The sequence below is a fragment of the Rhipicephalus sanguineus genome, chromosome 11 (genome assembly GCF_013339695.2).
Source record: "Rhipicephalus sanguineus isolate Rsan-2018 chromosome 11, BIME_Rsan_1.4, whole genome shotgun sequence".
Classification (NCBI taxonomy): Eukaryota; Metazoa; Arthropoda; class Arachnida; order Ixodida; family Ixodidae; genus Rhipicephalus; species Rhipicephalus sanguineus.
Window position 1 is genome coordinate 66606140 of NC_051186.1, and position 14450 is coordinate 66620589.

Consider the following 14450-nt stretch of genomic DNA (forward strand, 5'->3'; position numbering starts at 1 on the left):
CCTCGTGTAGCAAAAAAAAAATGGAAAGAAAGAAACAGGCTTCGTGGTGCTGCTACTGTTTTAGCGAGAGTAGTGCGACCTGTGAAGGTTTGCGGGTGAGCAAGCGCGCTAGCTACGGTGGCGCCATCTGCGCTGCGTCGTGGCGTTCCGCGCGCTTTTAAGCCAATACGCACGCGGTGCTGGCTCGCTTTGTATGCGGCGGCGGCGGCTGGCGCCATTAATTTTCTCCCGCGGAGTGCTCGCTGGCACGGGAAAGCTATTCAACATGGGCTCTCTGTCTGATTAACAGCGCCGCAGCGGGGGCCACTTGTTTCGGCTCCGCGTTATTTCACCGCATTCGCCCCGTTTTACCGTATTTGCAATGTTTCACTGCGGCTACAGTGTCCTATTCTTCTACTTCTTTTTCGCTGGTTTACTGTACTTTGATGCGTTGATCATCTGTTTCGCACCGTGAGTTCGTTCGTTTATTGCTAAAAGTTCTGTTTCGATCGCATTCATGCACAATTTGATATAGTCGCTCGGTTGGCATAATATGTTCGACTCTTCTTTTGGTTTAACTTTTTCTTCTTTTTTTTTTTTGTTAGTGAATGGAAGTCAAGGAAGGCATTGTTTCTTTTCTCGGAATTTGCCATTGCCTTGTATATCTGTAGCGTATTTTTGATATCAACACTCCTCGGAAAACGAGAGAACTATATGATATCGTATAAAACATGTGTGTGCCAGAAATTATGGGAGCGAAAATGGAGGCGCCGTTGGGAAAACGTCCTCCGAAATTACTTGTTGTCTTTGTTTTGTTCAGCTAGCCTGTGCCTAAGCTTTGTGCTGCACAGTTCATTTCATGCTGTACGCCTTATTTGATTACTGGCCTGGCCCGCATTGTCTTGTGCATTGAAACAACACGAATAACCCAATTAACAGGTGTAATACATGCATGATAAAGCAAAGAAGCGAATTTCAACGGACCGCAGATCACTGTGCTATCTGAGGTGTGGTGCTGCAGTTACGTGTTAAAAACCAGGTAGTCTGGACGTCCCAGGTGATTCATGTGTTTGCTTCTTTTTCATGTCTCTTATTTTTTGTTTATTTTACCACGGTATCATGTACGCTCCACGTTGTAGTAATGGCATACATAAGACGTAGGAACGTTATTCACCACGCATGTGTATAGAATGTATAAAGAGATGGGGAGATAAGCGCTGCATAGCGGTAGCTCGACTGCTGGCAGGAAAAATAAAGGCAAAAATACAACTTATCACTCTAGAAAATCTCGCGACAGTAAATATCAGCCGTTCGCGATATCGGGGGGTGACCGGGCACATTGTGTGTTTCATGTTTGCATTGTAGTTGTTTTCTTGTTTATTATTATTATTATTATTATTATTATTATTATTATTATTATTATTATATTATTATATTATTATTATTATTATTATTATTATTATTATTATTAAGAGACCAATGTCTGTTTTCTAAGTTTCCTTTTGACCGCATCCACTGGGCGTCGGCCTCGTCAAACTCATGTGATCCCGCATTGATTGATTGATTGATTGAGTGAGTGAGTGAGTGAGTGAGTGAGTGAGTGAGTGAGTGAGTGAGTGAGTGAGTGAGTGAGTGAGTGAGTGAGTGAGTGAGTGAGTGAGTGAGTGACAAATGCGGATGGCCAGTGGCAAACCATGCTTGCGTATATATCAAGATAGATTTGTGCATTCGATCTCAGATGTTTGAGGCTTTTGGAATTCGTCATGGCTTTCGTAATGTTAAAAGGAAGAAAATGAAGGCATGGAAAAGCGAGTGAGAGACTATAGAACGGAAGCGAGCGAGAAAAAAAAAAGAATGAACGAAGAAAGAAATCAAAGACAGAAAAAAATTTCGCGGGACTTAATCAAGCCTCAGCGATTACCTCTCTTGCGGCAGGAAAGGAAGATTAGGCGAGTCAACCTCTCTTTGTCTTTTTTTTTTCCTTTGCTTGTATTCGATGTGTCAAATGCCTGTAACGTTCGCTTATAGCTACGCACGAAACGAGTTCGGGATGTTTAATCTTCCCGACTTAAAAGTTCGGAATCTGTTTTTGCTCTCTTTTTTTATTGTTTCTCTGTCTCTCTAAATCATTTCTTTTAATCATCGTGGCTAGGTCAGTCCTCTTCGTTGTTTTCTTGAGAGCTGTTGGCAGCGGTTTTTGTTGTGTATTTACGATCCGTCTCAAATGAGGGCTAAATAAAAAGCTGTTCTTGCCGCCACTTTCATTCTTTTCTTTATTACGCTGCAGCCTTCTCTTTATGTTTTTTTTTTTCAATTTGCCTTTCAGTATATGCCCCCTTGGAACTTTTTTTTCCCTTTCTGTTCCCGTATATAGCATTCCCGGTTTTCTTCCGCGTTTTCGCGGTTGCTATCTCTTCCTATCTTGAACGGACGAGGTCGGATTCTTGCGAAGCATAGCGGTAATGCCTTGAGAGCGTCCTACATCTAATCATGTAGATTAAAGGTCACGGTCTGGAAATGGCTTCTCGGCATGAAGTATACGTTTATATTGAAGTTGAGCTCTGTCCTATTAACGGTTGCTTTGCAAAAAACCTGGAAGCGACCCTAACAATAATTGTTGGGGTTTAACGTCCCAAAACCACGATATGATTATGAGGGACCCCGTAGTGGAGGGCTCCGCAAATTTCGACCACCTGGGGTTCTTTAACTTGCACCTATATCTAAGCATTTCGCCTCCGTCGAAATGCCGCCACAGCGGCCGGACCCCGCGACCTTCGGTTACTACTCTAATTCTGCTGCTGCTGCTGCTGCTGCCGCCGCCGCCGCCGTCGCCGCCGCCGCCGCCGCCGCCTTGACACACTGGGTTCACTAAAACGTGTGACCATGTGACGCCCACTCTGATACAGGGAAGGGTCAATGACACTTATTTTAATATCGCTCTCTCTCTCTCTCCCTCATATATGCGTGTGTTGTGCGTGTGTGAGAGAAAGAAAAAGAGGGCCAGCGTGCATCAGGGCTTCGACCTGCGGTAGAAACGCAGATGCCGTGGCGGTGAGAAAACGCTAATTCCGAAACACAAAATCAGCCTCGAAACAGCGTCGATCGTAGCAGCATTCCCGTCCAACCCTGTTGCCCCCCCCCCCCCTTCGTCCTTTCGCTTGCTAATGAGGATCGATCTCCCTTCTATACCACGCGAGAACGGTATACGTGCACGATGGACTGCGTGTTGCGGCTCGCTTTACGAATGCGCGTTGCTTGTTCGATAACCTTGGTCAGGGAACCGTGGGCGTGGGGCATCCATTGCACGATATAAATGGAAACGGCTCCCGTACGCTGCCTGGCGGCATATCAAAGGGCAGGATTCTGCACTCTTTTCTCTTCATGAAAAGTTTCCTTTTTCTCATTGTCCCTGTATTATAAGCTGAAGGTTTTATCGAGTTTCGCGGTACTTCTCAGAAGTTCTTCAGATAACTGCATCTGAAAAATGGTTCGTATCAATTTTTCTCCTCTTTTTTTTCCGTTTTATTTCGATACCTCGAATTGCACTTTACATATACCTCGGTATAACGAAAACGAATATAATGAATTATCGGTTATAACGAAATAAGTGAATAATAACCTTGCACTTAATAAAGTGTTAGAGAAAGCACGTTTATAATGAATCCTCAGGCATAGCGAAGTTATTTTCATGTCACGCGACTTCCTTAAAACAATGTTTTTACTATTAATATAAAACAGCAGCTCTCATTGGTCAAACCGTTCGAGCCGAATAGTTCAATCTGAAGCTTTGATTGCAAGCATACCTTCATGTCTGCTGCGCCGGTCGAACAAAACAGAACCGACACACAACCACGGGAGATTGCGTATATATATATATATATATATATATATATATATATATATATATATATATATATATATATATATATCTTTAGGCGCAATTACAGAAAGCAAGATAATCTATTTTCCGCGGCGGCCGCTTATATCCGGCTCAATTACCAGCGGGATTCGTCGTTCCCGTTAATTACCGCGCTACGGATACATGGCAGAGTGTCGCAACGCCGCACCGCAGTCCCACCTAGCGTTCCTTTTCGAAACTGGCTCAATTACCCCTGAAAAACAAAACATTAAAAAGCACGTAATCTCGGTTGAATAATGAGACACCGGCTTATCAACATTAATCCTCCTTGTCCGCGTCTGACATTCTCCCGTCTCTCGCGAGGGCTTCACGATCGTCTCCCTTACGACTCAGTGCCTCACCCGTGTGTCTCTATACATTTTTTTGTTTAATTTTTGCCTAGAGTCTCACCTTCTGCGTGTGCGTTCCTCTATTTCTATACTTTCTTCACTCGTTCATTCATTGTGCGTCACCTTTTTCCCCGCAATCACCACACGGTCCCGAGGGTGCCGTCAACCGTAGCCGGCAGAGGGCGCAACGCACCATCCCCAAAACGATGGGGGAGCCCGCTATCCCTACCGACCCTGCTCGCTGCATGGGAGTCTTTCCCTACACCTCCCAGCGCCCGTGACGGGACACCTCCTTTCAGACTGGAGTGGAAAGGGTGTTGTTACCTCACCCGCGACACCACCTTTCCCGTCGTGCGCGTGCACTAAACGGGGACTCTCCCACTCTCTCTTCCCTAATTTCCCTCGCTCTATTTCGTCGCAGAGGGAAGGTAGCGACAGATCCCTCCCTGCCTTTTCTTCTCCCCAAAGCGTGACGACGGTAGCTAGCGCGCTAGATTTGCGGGCGCTTGCGTTTAGAGTACAGGCGAAGGCGCACTGACCCACCTAGATTAGAAAGGATGGAACGAACGCCTCTGAGGGAAATATATGGCTACGGGGGTTGCACGATAGTATCAGAAAAGTAAAAAAAAAAAGGAAACGCTTGAGGAGGGGAGGGGAGAAACTGGAAGCGGTGCTTTTTGGAAGGTGAAGCCGGAATTGCGGGAACTCGAAGCGATATAAATCAACGTGACTCACGTCGCACGTTTTGGCGGCCAGAATGGATAGACAGGCCCATATATATACACGCACGCGCCGGTCTCTCAACTGTCGGTGGTAGCAGTAGCAGCAGCAGGTGAGGTGTGCCTGTGTGTGACGTAAGCGCCTGCCTGAGTCTCGGGTATATCTTGGTATTTTTTTTTCATTATTAAAAAAAAAAAGTTCGATCGTATGGGTGGTGAAGGTCGCCGACGGCGTCTGTCCAGAGGGCACGTCGTAATTGGTACGAACTTTTTATCTAAAACGCCGCGAGCAAGGAAGGAAGGACACGTGGTTGTCTGGCCAATGCTGTGCTTCCTGGCTTCGTAGGTGAAGCTCATCGGAGCGTCGTGTGAATGATTTCCTCCGTAATCGTTGAACGGGCAAATGCGCAAGTGTGACGCCAAGGACAGCTAATGACGTCAGAAATAAATTTCCGCAAGTTCGCCTCTTGTGGTGGCGTTTGTCAATCCGTTATTATTATCTTTATTTTCTTTCTGTGTTGAGGGGCGAGGTAAAAGGGGAGTGTGGCCTTCTCGCGTGGTGCTTCGTTTCATAAGTATTTTCTTAAAATTCAATCACATAAATGGGCAGTAACTCACTCTATGGGACCAGCGTCTTGCTATCTCTTTAGCGTTCTTTTAATGCGAAGTACATGTGTTTGTGTCATTCGAATTGGCCAGCCGACTTCGCTCATTCATTCATTCATTCATTCATTCATTCATTCATTCATTCATTCATTCATTCATTCATTGATTGATTCATTCGTTCATTCATTCATTCATTCCCTTGAAAACAAAAAGCCTTAAGTATCTCGTGAGAAGCGGAATGTGACCGTCCGGCAGGGCGTCGACAACGCATGTAATGCACAAGATCGAAATGCTCTATAAACGCTATCGTCATCGTAGTCATGATCAGCGAAACGAAGTCAACGAGTAAAGACTTTTGCCGTCAAAGTCGTCTTAGCAATCGATAAGGGACCAGGTAGTTTTATTCTGCACCTCAACATGCAAGGGACGTTGTCGAAAAGCCAACAGAACACGAAGCATCAGCTTGATGGGAGCTACGTATACCTGTCGAGTATGTCCTACAACAGGACTGGCTAGTTCTTTATTTCTTGCGAAGGATATTAGTGTAAGTCATTTTTCTTTGCATGCCCGGACCGATACGCCGTGGCCACAGAGCCACCGCATCAGGCATACCGAGAATAATACCGTTCCAAATAAGGCCCAGGCAACCGCTTAGCAACCTAACTGCTTAGCTCTGCTCATGGCTGTTGGGGTCATGACATCATTAGCGCAGGCACCTTCCGAGAAAAACAATGCGATGATTCTACATACGCATACGGCACTCCATGGCTATAACGCTACGTCCAGTGCATCAGCCACATCGATCGTTCAGCTCCCGAAAAGCAGCTAGCAGCAGCGTGTGCCCATTCGTGACCTCCGTCCACCGGTAAAGAACGTGCGTTGCGGTTCCTTGACTCTTCTTTCGCGCAGTGCAGCCGGTCGCGCATGGATCCGTTGTAATACTCGTCTACCGTACACTCACGCCTGAAAAGCCCGCACGGGACAACGTTACATCTTCGGAGGCACGCCGCACGGGACGCATTGACCCGGCCTTGGCTTGTTTCGACTTGCCTCGCCTTTGCGTCCCCCCCCCCCCACCTCTCTCATAAGTTCCTCACACGAGTCCCTGGTTTGTCTCTCGCCTCCGATCACGACTTCCGTGAAGCCTTTTCTGAGAGAACGAAATATAAATATAAAACGGAACGTGTATACTTTGAAGCCGTCGCGGACTAGGTGCATGCGGAAGCGTGAAGCGTCGGGCCGAGCAGAATCGATTATGCCAGCTTCTCGCGACAGGCCTTTCTGCTTCTGGTAGGGTCTTCTTTTTGTCTTATTCGTTCTCCGCAACTTGTCGGCTTAGCTTTAGGCATCCGCCCGTTACGCGTGCTTTGTCCTTGTATGGTCCTCGTGCCAGGATTGCTCCGATTGGGCCGAGTGCTGTGTGTGGTTTTTGTATGCGGCAGACAGAAACATGTACAAAAGGCACGTCGGTCGCCTCTTGATTTTATAGTACGCTGCAGTCATTACGTCTGAGCGATCATTGAAAGGTCAAGGTTCCGGGGCCCTCTCGCGGGTTCGTGACCTGCCACAGAACGTGAGCAGATTTTAATTAGGCAATCTGAAGAAAGGGTCCAATAGATTCGTGCGTGACGTTTGTTTTTGTCGATTTGTTTGTTCCTAAATGATAAGACGCCGACTTAAACGATGATTACTCGAACACATACATCAAGTTGAGGCTGTGCTTCTGTTGAGGGGCAAGATAGAGATACTTAAATTTGTTTCTTCCTCAAGGTGCGTGTATCACTTCTTCCTTATCTGTATAGTATCGTAATCATCATCATCATTTTGTTTATCCATGCTCATCTTCGCCGTGTGTGTTTATCATTGTGTACGTTGCGCTTGTTCGCTGCTGAGTTCTCGACCATACAAATATCTTTTCAACCGAGGCGTCATAATAGGGTTTTTTAGCAGTGCCGGTTTACCGTACGGCAAGGTACGGAAATGTAATAACATCGTGTTTGTCCCGTTGTTTTTGTAGTCTGCAAGACCTCTATCAGCCACTCTCATAATCCCATCACGTTACCTACGCAATGAGCAGCTTGCTCGGCTAAAAGGTTAAAAAAAAAAAATCTGCGGGCCGACCACGATGGCACGGTATTGCCGTTCTTACCGCACGGTAAACCTGCACTACTAAAGCACTCTAATAACTGTGAAATCGTTGAATATGGAATGTCGCTGGAGCGTTTGCTGTTCAACGATTTCTCATCACTTCCAAGCCCTCATCTTCCTGTGTAAATTTGTCCTATGTGTATGTATGAACCACCCCCCCCCCCCCCCCCACCCACATTCACTCACAACTTGGTAGCAGCCCCCTTCCTTTCCCTAAGATCAGAATCGTGTATCAATGCCTTTAGGACAGCGGTGGTAACGATGCGGGCTTGTTGGTGTGTCATACCTGTAGGGGATGAGCGCGGAAAAGGACAAGCACAACAGGAGGAGCAAGCACACACTGGGGCCAATGTGTGTTGTCCTTGTCCTTTTCCGCGCTCATCCTCTACAAGCCTCTAGGACAGTTCACCATGAGAAAATTCACCGCAAGTATTCTTTTGCTTTTAGTTTTATATACGAGTATACCCGCTAAGCGTGTGCCTTCTCTCTATTGTCCAGGGATCGGCGACCACGTGAGCGTGGAGCTGCACAGCCCGTCTTCACCCGACCAGCTGGCGGTGGGCGGCGAGCTGTCCTTGCGCTGTCGCGCCGAAGGAGTGCCCGAGCCTCAGCTCGAGTGGTTCCACAACGGGGTGCGCCTCTTCCGTAGCGAGAGGGTCACCTTCCGGGGACGACGCTTCCACCTGGCCGCCCTGACGCCTTCCGACAACGGCGTCTACACGTGCGCCGCTTCCTCCGAGGCCGGCATGGTGCGAAGCCGCCGAGGGTTCGCCCTCACGCTGGCCGGTACGCACCCTCCGTTTTGCCAGCAGCATTAGAGTGTCACTGCAATCATGGAGTTTCATAATAGGGCACTAGGAGGAAATCCAGCGCTGCTGTCTTATGGGACCTCCAACGCACGACGCTTCAGCCAGCATGGGAATGATGAGTAGTACATGGATTTGCCTAAGCTTCGTTCTTTCGGATCTGTGTGGCTCCGTGTGGCCTGCAGCTGCTTTGTCGCTAGGCGACGCTCAGCAAAGGTTCGGTTGTCCCACTTCACCACCTCGACCCTTTTAGGCTGACCACTTCAGATCAGCTCACGAGGTTCGAAACGAGCCATTTCTTTATTCGAAACAAAAGCCAAAACACAATAATGAAGAAAACCACGAATGCTTTCGAAGCCGCAGGCACGAAGACTCTAGGCAAATCCATCTACTATTGTACTATACCCCTCAGTCCCACGGTGACCGAACGATTGCCGCGCCAGTTACATCCAAGAAATATTGTAAGAAACTGTATAAGTGCAATAACTTTTTGAACTGATTGTGTAAGAGGTCATGCTACAGCTAGAGTAATCATTCACCGCATTTTGAGCGAAAGCACCTTGTTTTAAGGGAGCTGCGGCCGAATGACAGTTGCCCTCTCCCGAGCCATGCTTTCGCTCTTCACCCTATCTCCCATGGTGGAACTAAAAGGGAGTGTCACGTGACAATCTTGAAGCCTAGTCACCAAAAAAATTAAGGGAGACACCCTGATCAGATGATAGGCAACGCTACTATTGGTCGGCTCGCTTTGGCTGCTTCTGCTGCGGACGCTGCGGGGACTAAATCCCACCCGGAGTCGCCCGCCAGAGCACGTACTCTAAGAAAAAAAAGGGTATGTGTGACTCCTTTCGGAGAGTCCTGACTTGCTACCTATATGACTCTCGTTAAGGAGACACGTCAACTCTTTTTGGAGGTCATTGCACACTCTTCGGAGAGTCGTGTGACCCACAAGAGAGTTAACGCGCCTTTTAAAAGAGAGTCATATACGTGGCGAGTCAGGACTCTCTGAAAGGAGTCACACATACCCTTTTTCTTAGAGTGTACGATCGCGGAGGCCGCGCTCCGCGTTTGATTCATCTCTGCGCCACCAGGGGCTGCCACCGACCCGGCCCCTCGAACTTTCTCATGTTGTAGCCTAACCGTGGCGTAACTTCAACAGGCCGTTTCAAAGACCCCTTAACGGTATTTTTAAGTGAGTAAATAAATGAAATGTGGGCTCGCGCCTCCCCGCGCAGGCGAGAACGTGCCCCGGATCAGCACGCTACCTAGCGACGTGACCGTGAAGCGCGGAGACGTTGCTCGGCTTGATTGCGTCTACGAACGGGCCGCGATCACGGAGTGGTACGCCCTGGACGGCGACGTTCCCCTCGGCAACACCACCAAGTGAGTACACGCACTGCGCGATCTCGGGACCTTGGCGCATCGTTATCGTTATTGTATGGATGTATACTACCTTCTTTGTACGAGTATATATGGGCGGCGAGTGCATAGGCGTGATGTACACGGCTACGTATGAAGCATCAGTGCATGAGTGTCGTCAGGATTTTGTCTTGGGGGTGTAAATCCGTGTTGCATCGCGGCTGGGGGGGGGGGGGTGCTGTTGTAGCTTGGGCGGGGGCAAGTGCTAGTGTGGCTTGAAGGAGGCAAGTGCATTTGCACCCCCCTGCCGACGCCCACTCACCAATGGATATGAACGCGAAGTATATACCTGATGTATATGTAAGTGGCTGTAGTGTTGAACACCGCGGCATGCTACAGGTATTTCTGTCAGCGAGATGAATAGTCGGAATCCAAAAACAAAAAGAAAATAAATTCTGGGGTTGTCTGTCCACCAGGCGGCACCAGCGAGTGCTTGCATCTAAAGTCACTTTACTTACATCTATAGCCCCTTACATCCGGCCAACATAGCCGTGGTCGTTGAGCGATCCGGACAGTCTGGTACCATGAGAAAAGACGAGAAAAGATACGAAAGCAACACACGTGGCCAACCACCTTGGTTAAATGTAGTCCTACAATGATGACCGCGCGCGCGACCACTGCCATGGCAGCTGCCGCGCTAGCGCCCCTGCGGATGACGTCACGTGAATACTTCCTGAGGTATTCGCGTGAGGCACGCTGCAATGCGCGACTGCGGATTATTTTTATTGGGATAGGAATTATATGCACACTCCAGGCTCTTTCTTGCCGTCGGCGTCGTCACCACCACCGCAGTCAGACGTAGTTACAGAGAAATATGGCATCTGACAGGAATACCATACCTTCGTTTTTACGAATTTCGTTGGTTACTACACCATAATATTGCCTTAAGAAGTGCAAAAATTGTGGCCTAGCGCACATCGCAAATTGACATCAAATAAGGGGCAATAAGAACGCTCACCTTCCCTTTTTTTATTTTTCATCTAGTTTTGCGGTTTGAAGTGACAATTAAAAAACGTATTGCTCAAAAGTGATAGGCTGATTGTGTTTTGTCCTATAGCGCTGTGAATCCTCCAAGCTGATCTAAAAGATGGCTTTCTTCGCGTGCCACTTCGTATAAGTACACGGTACTAGCTGCTTCGAAAATTAACATTGTCATTGTCAAAACCAGCATATGATTATGAATCACGCCGGATTAACTCTAACCTCGTGGGGTTGCTTAACATGCACTTGAATCTAAGTAGCCATAAGTGTTGTGCCGCCACGATTGGTTTTCGTCAGGTATATAAATATACGTACGAAAGAAAAAAAGAAAAGGCTACAGCGGTGCCGGGGAAAATGAATATGTTTGACTGGGCGCCGGCATGAAGCTGGAACAAAAGGACACTGGATTTACGGCACGTCAGATGTTATCCAGAAGCGGAGCGCTCGCAAAGAAAAAGAAAAAAAAAGTAAGGGGGTGGGGGACAGAAAACCCATAATCTGGGTGCGTTCCTTTCGTTTCCTTTATGTCCTCTTTTTTTTTTTCCCCTGTTACGTGAGCGCTTCGGGACCGTATATGACGCAAACTCCGACACATCGGCTGGCCCCTTAAACGATGACGAATCGGAAATCCGTTCCCTCCAGCCCCGGACACGCACGTCACGAGGTGACATCGAGTAGAACTTATAAGGGAGATTTATGACGGTTCTCCGTTTGTATATCTAGATATCTATACATATAAGACTGGTTGTTGTAGCGGATTTTCTTTTCTTTTATTTCTTCGTGTTCACGTATCTCACGAAACGAGCCGACACTCATATTATATAACGGAGCTACGCGACGGGTCCTCCTAGGAGTATGTGCTGTTCGCGTAGGCTCATTGTGAGACATCTGGTGGTGGGCGGCAGTGTTATTCGGAGCTGCGTAAATGTGACAAGGGTAACGACGTTGGGCGTCCAATGATCATTGCGAACTCTGGAGACAAGGGAACAGTGACGCCGGACGAATCCGAACTAAACAACAACAACAAGAACAAAGAAGATACGGGTGATTCGCAGTTGCCTTCATCGGATAGCCGTTAGGCTGTACTGCATGGATCAGATGCTTCGGACAATGGAGAAGAAATAGAAACGAAAGAGCACTGGGCTATTTAGTGTGGTCGAGGAGGGCGATTTTGTGAGGTGGGAGGCTCGTTTCACTTAATCCTTACGCATTCCGCAGTGGCAAAGTAAAGCGTTAACGATGGCCTTTAGGATAAAGCACGAATGATCGTCAAAACTGCGGCTGAATGGGTGAGTGGGGGCGTGGCGTGCATGCGCGCGAGCGCGCGATTCTACGTACATGCCTGCGCGTGTGTTAGCGCGTGCTTGTAATATAATGTTTGTGCATGTCACGTGCGCACACGCATGCGCGCGTGATTGTGTGCATGTGTCTGCACGTGTGTGTGTTAGCGCGTAATTCGTGTGCGTATGCGTGTGTGCATACGCGTGTGTGCACGTACACATGCGAGTGTGTGCGTACACGTGTTTCTGTGCACACGTGTGCACGCACGCATGCTTGCATGTGCGTGCGTATACGCACATAAGTGCGTGCATGTGCTTGTGGTGGGCATAGGCGTGCGCACGGGGGGGGGGCGAAATCTGTCCCATACATTGACTTGGGGGGGGGGGGAGCTGTGTGTATACGTGCATGTGTGAGAGCGCGTGTTTCTGTGATTGTCTACGTGTGCACGTTTGCGAGTATGTTCGCGCGTGAGTGCGTCACGCGTGCGTAATGCGTACTTGTATGCGTATGTTTGTACGTGTGCTCATGTGTGTTATATGTAGTGCGTAAACGTACGGGTTAGATCATGCGTGCACGCATGCGTATGTGTTTGAGTGTACATGCATATATGTACATATGTGTGCGTGATTGCATAATTGTGTTTGTATATGTGCATGCACGTACGCGTGTGCACATGCATCTATGCACGCACACAAGCATGTCATATATGTATATTGCTGGTGCATTGCGTAAAACGAACGCATTAATATTTACACACGTGTGCATGCAGCGTTTGTGTTCATGTGTGCACGTGCATGCTTGTGTATTCATTGCGCAGGGGCCCAAGCAATGACTTACCTGCAAGCGAAGGTTCCACTGTGTTGCAAAGGTTCCACTAATGTTGGAATCTTCGAAGCGACGGTTCCGCTATGGAAGGATCCACTATGAAAGGTTCCACTATGTTGGAACGTTGGAACCTTCGAAGCTAAGGTTCCAGTATCGAAGGATCCACTATGTTGCTGCTGAGCATTATTGAAAGTTGAGCATAATATTGGTGTCCTACGAAAGCTATGTGCCACGTGTTGTTTTGCAGGACAACGATACTGGGCAACTCCTCGCTGCTGGTGCAGAATGTCCAGAGCTCAGACGAGGGGCTCTACCGCTGTGTCGGCGTGGGCCAGGACAAGAACGCCGCGCAGCAGTCCTTCGTTGCAAGGATAAGTCTCGCATGTGAGCGCACTCATTCTGTCTCTTGAAATAATCCTTAAGTTGCCCGCTTGACTGACGTACAATTCATAATCCGGTTTGAACTTGTTTCCTGAACTACTTGCTTAAAATATACTGGTGGGCTAGTTGCTGGGTCATTATAGTGTATGGCAGCGCACACCGGGAGGAAGGGACAAACACAAAACAAAAGGACAACATTAGTGCTGTGGTACCTGATGGTCAGCCACGACAACACAGCTACTCATTCAGCAAAGGGACGTGATAGAGTCACTGCCAGTGGAAACAAAGGCGAACTTCAACCCTTGTAACATAGCATCGCCAAACTGCCTCAGTGATTACATCTTTTTGTGTGTGCAAAGTGTGAGAAGGCTGTGAGTTTTGTGGCCTTAGTGGAAGAAAAAACAAAGCAGTAATCTGTTGTCGTGCTACTATTGGTCACACACGCACTCTCATTATGCACGCACAACTGCTTGCTTTATACATGAACACATTGCTCCATCATTGGAATCCACTGCTACAAGAGCACATTGCTCTCCGTCCCATACACTGGATTTCCAGTTATGCCTGCAATATGTTTTGCGTTTTATAACGCATAACATATTGCAGGCATAACACGAATTTATAAAGCACATACAGTTTGAAAAATATATAGGTACAATGCTCACGGATTGGAAACACGACATCAAAACTTCAAGTATAATCTGGGATATGCTGGTATACACAATCACTCAAGATAGCTGTGTCGTGTCAGTAGCCCCTAAAGGTGACGATGGCTCTGACGATGGCTCTTGGCTCTGCTGGAAGTGTACAAGCCAGTATTATGCCGATGGGACATTAACTAAAGATGGTTAAACGAAAGTACGGGCATTACTTAGCCATTAATTCATGGGTGCCAGTCCATGACCACTGTACACACTACCATACACAATCCGCCTTTTTCATTTTCCTGTGCTGCCGTTTGCTGTGTTGGTGGGGGGCGGAGATTTGCGGGTTGATCCGAGGCAACTGACATGGCCAGAACAAAAGCCTCAGAGATCGGAAGGCGTACAGATACCCT

General features: G+C 47.9%; 1 protein-coding gene across 1 annotated transcript in view; it reads left to right on the forward strand.

Annotated features, from left to right (window-relative positions):
- LOC119374107 (inactive tyrosine-protein kinase 7) overlaps window positions 1-14450 on the forward strand; it is a 159138-nt gene that overhangs the window by 121752 nt on the left and 22936 nt on the right. Inside the window, exons 3-5 of the mRNA XM_037644174.2 lie at window positions 8199-8486; window positions 9742-9889; window positions 13260-13396. Of these exons, the coding sequence (XP_037500102.1) occupies window positions 8199-8486; window positions 9742-9889; window positions 13260-13396 (573 nt within the window). The remainder of the gene's footprint in view (window positions 1-8198; window positions 8487-9741; window positions 9890-13259; window positions 13397-14450) is intronic.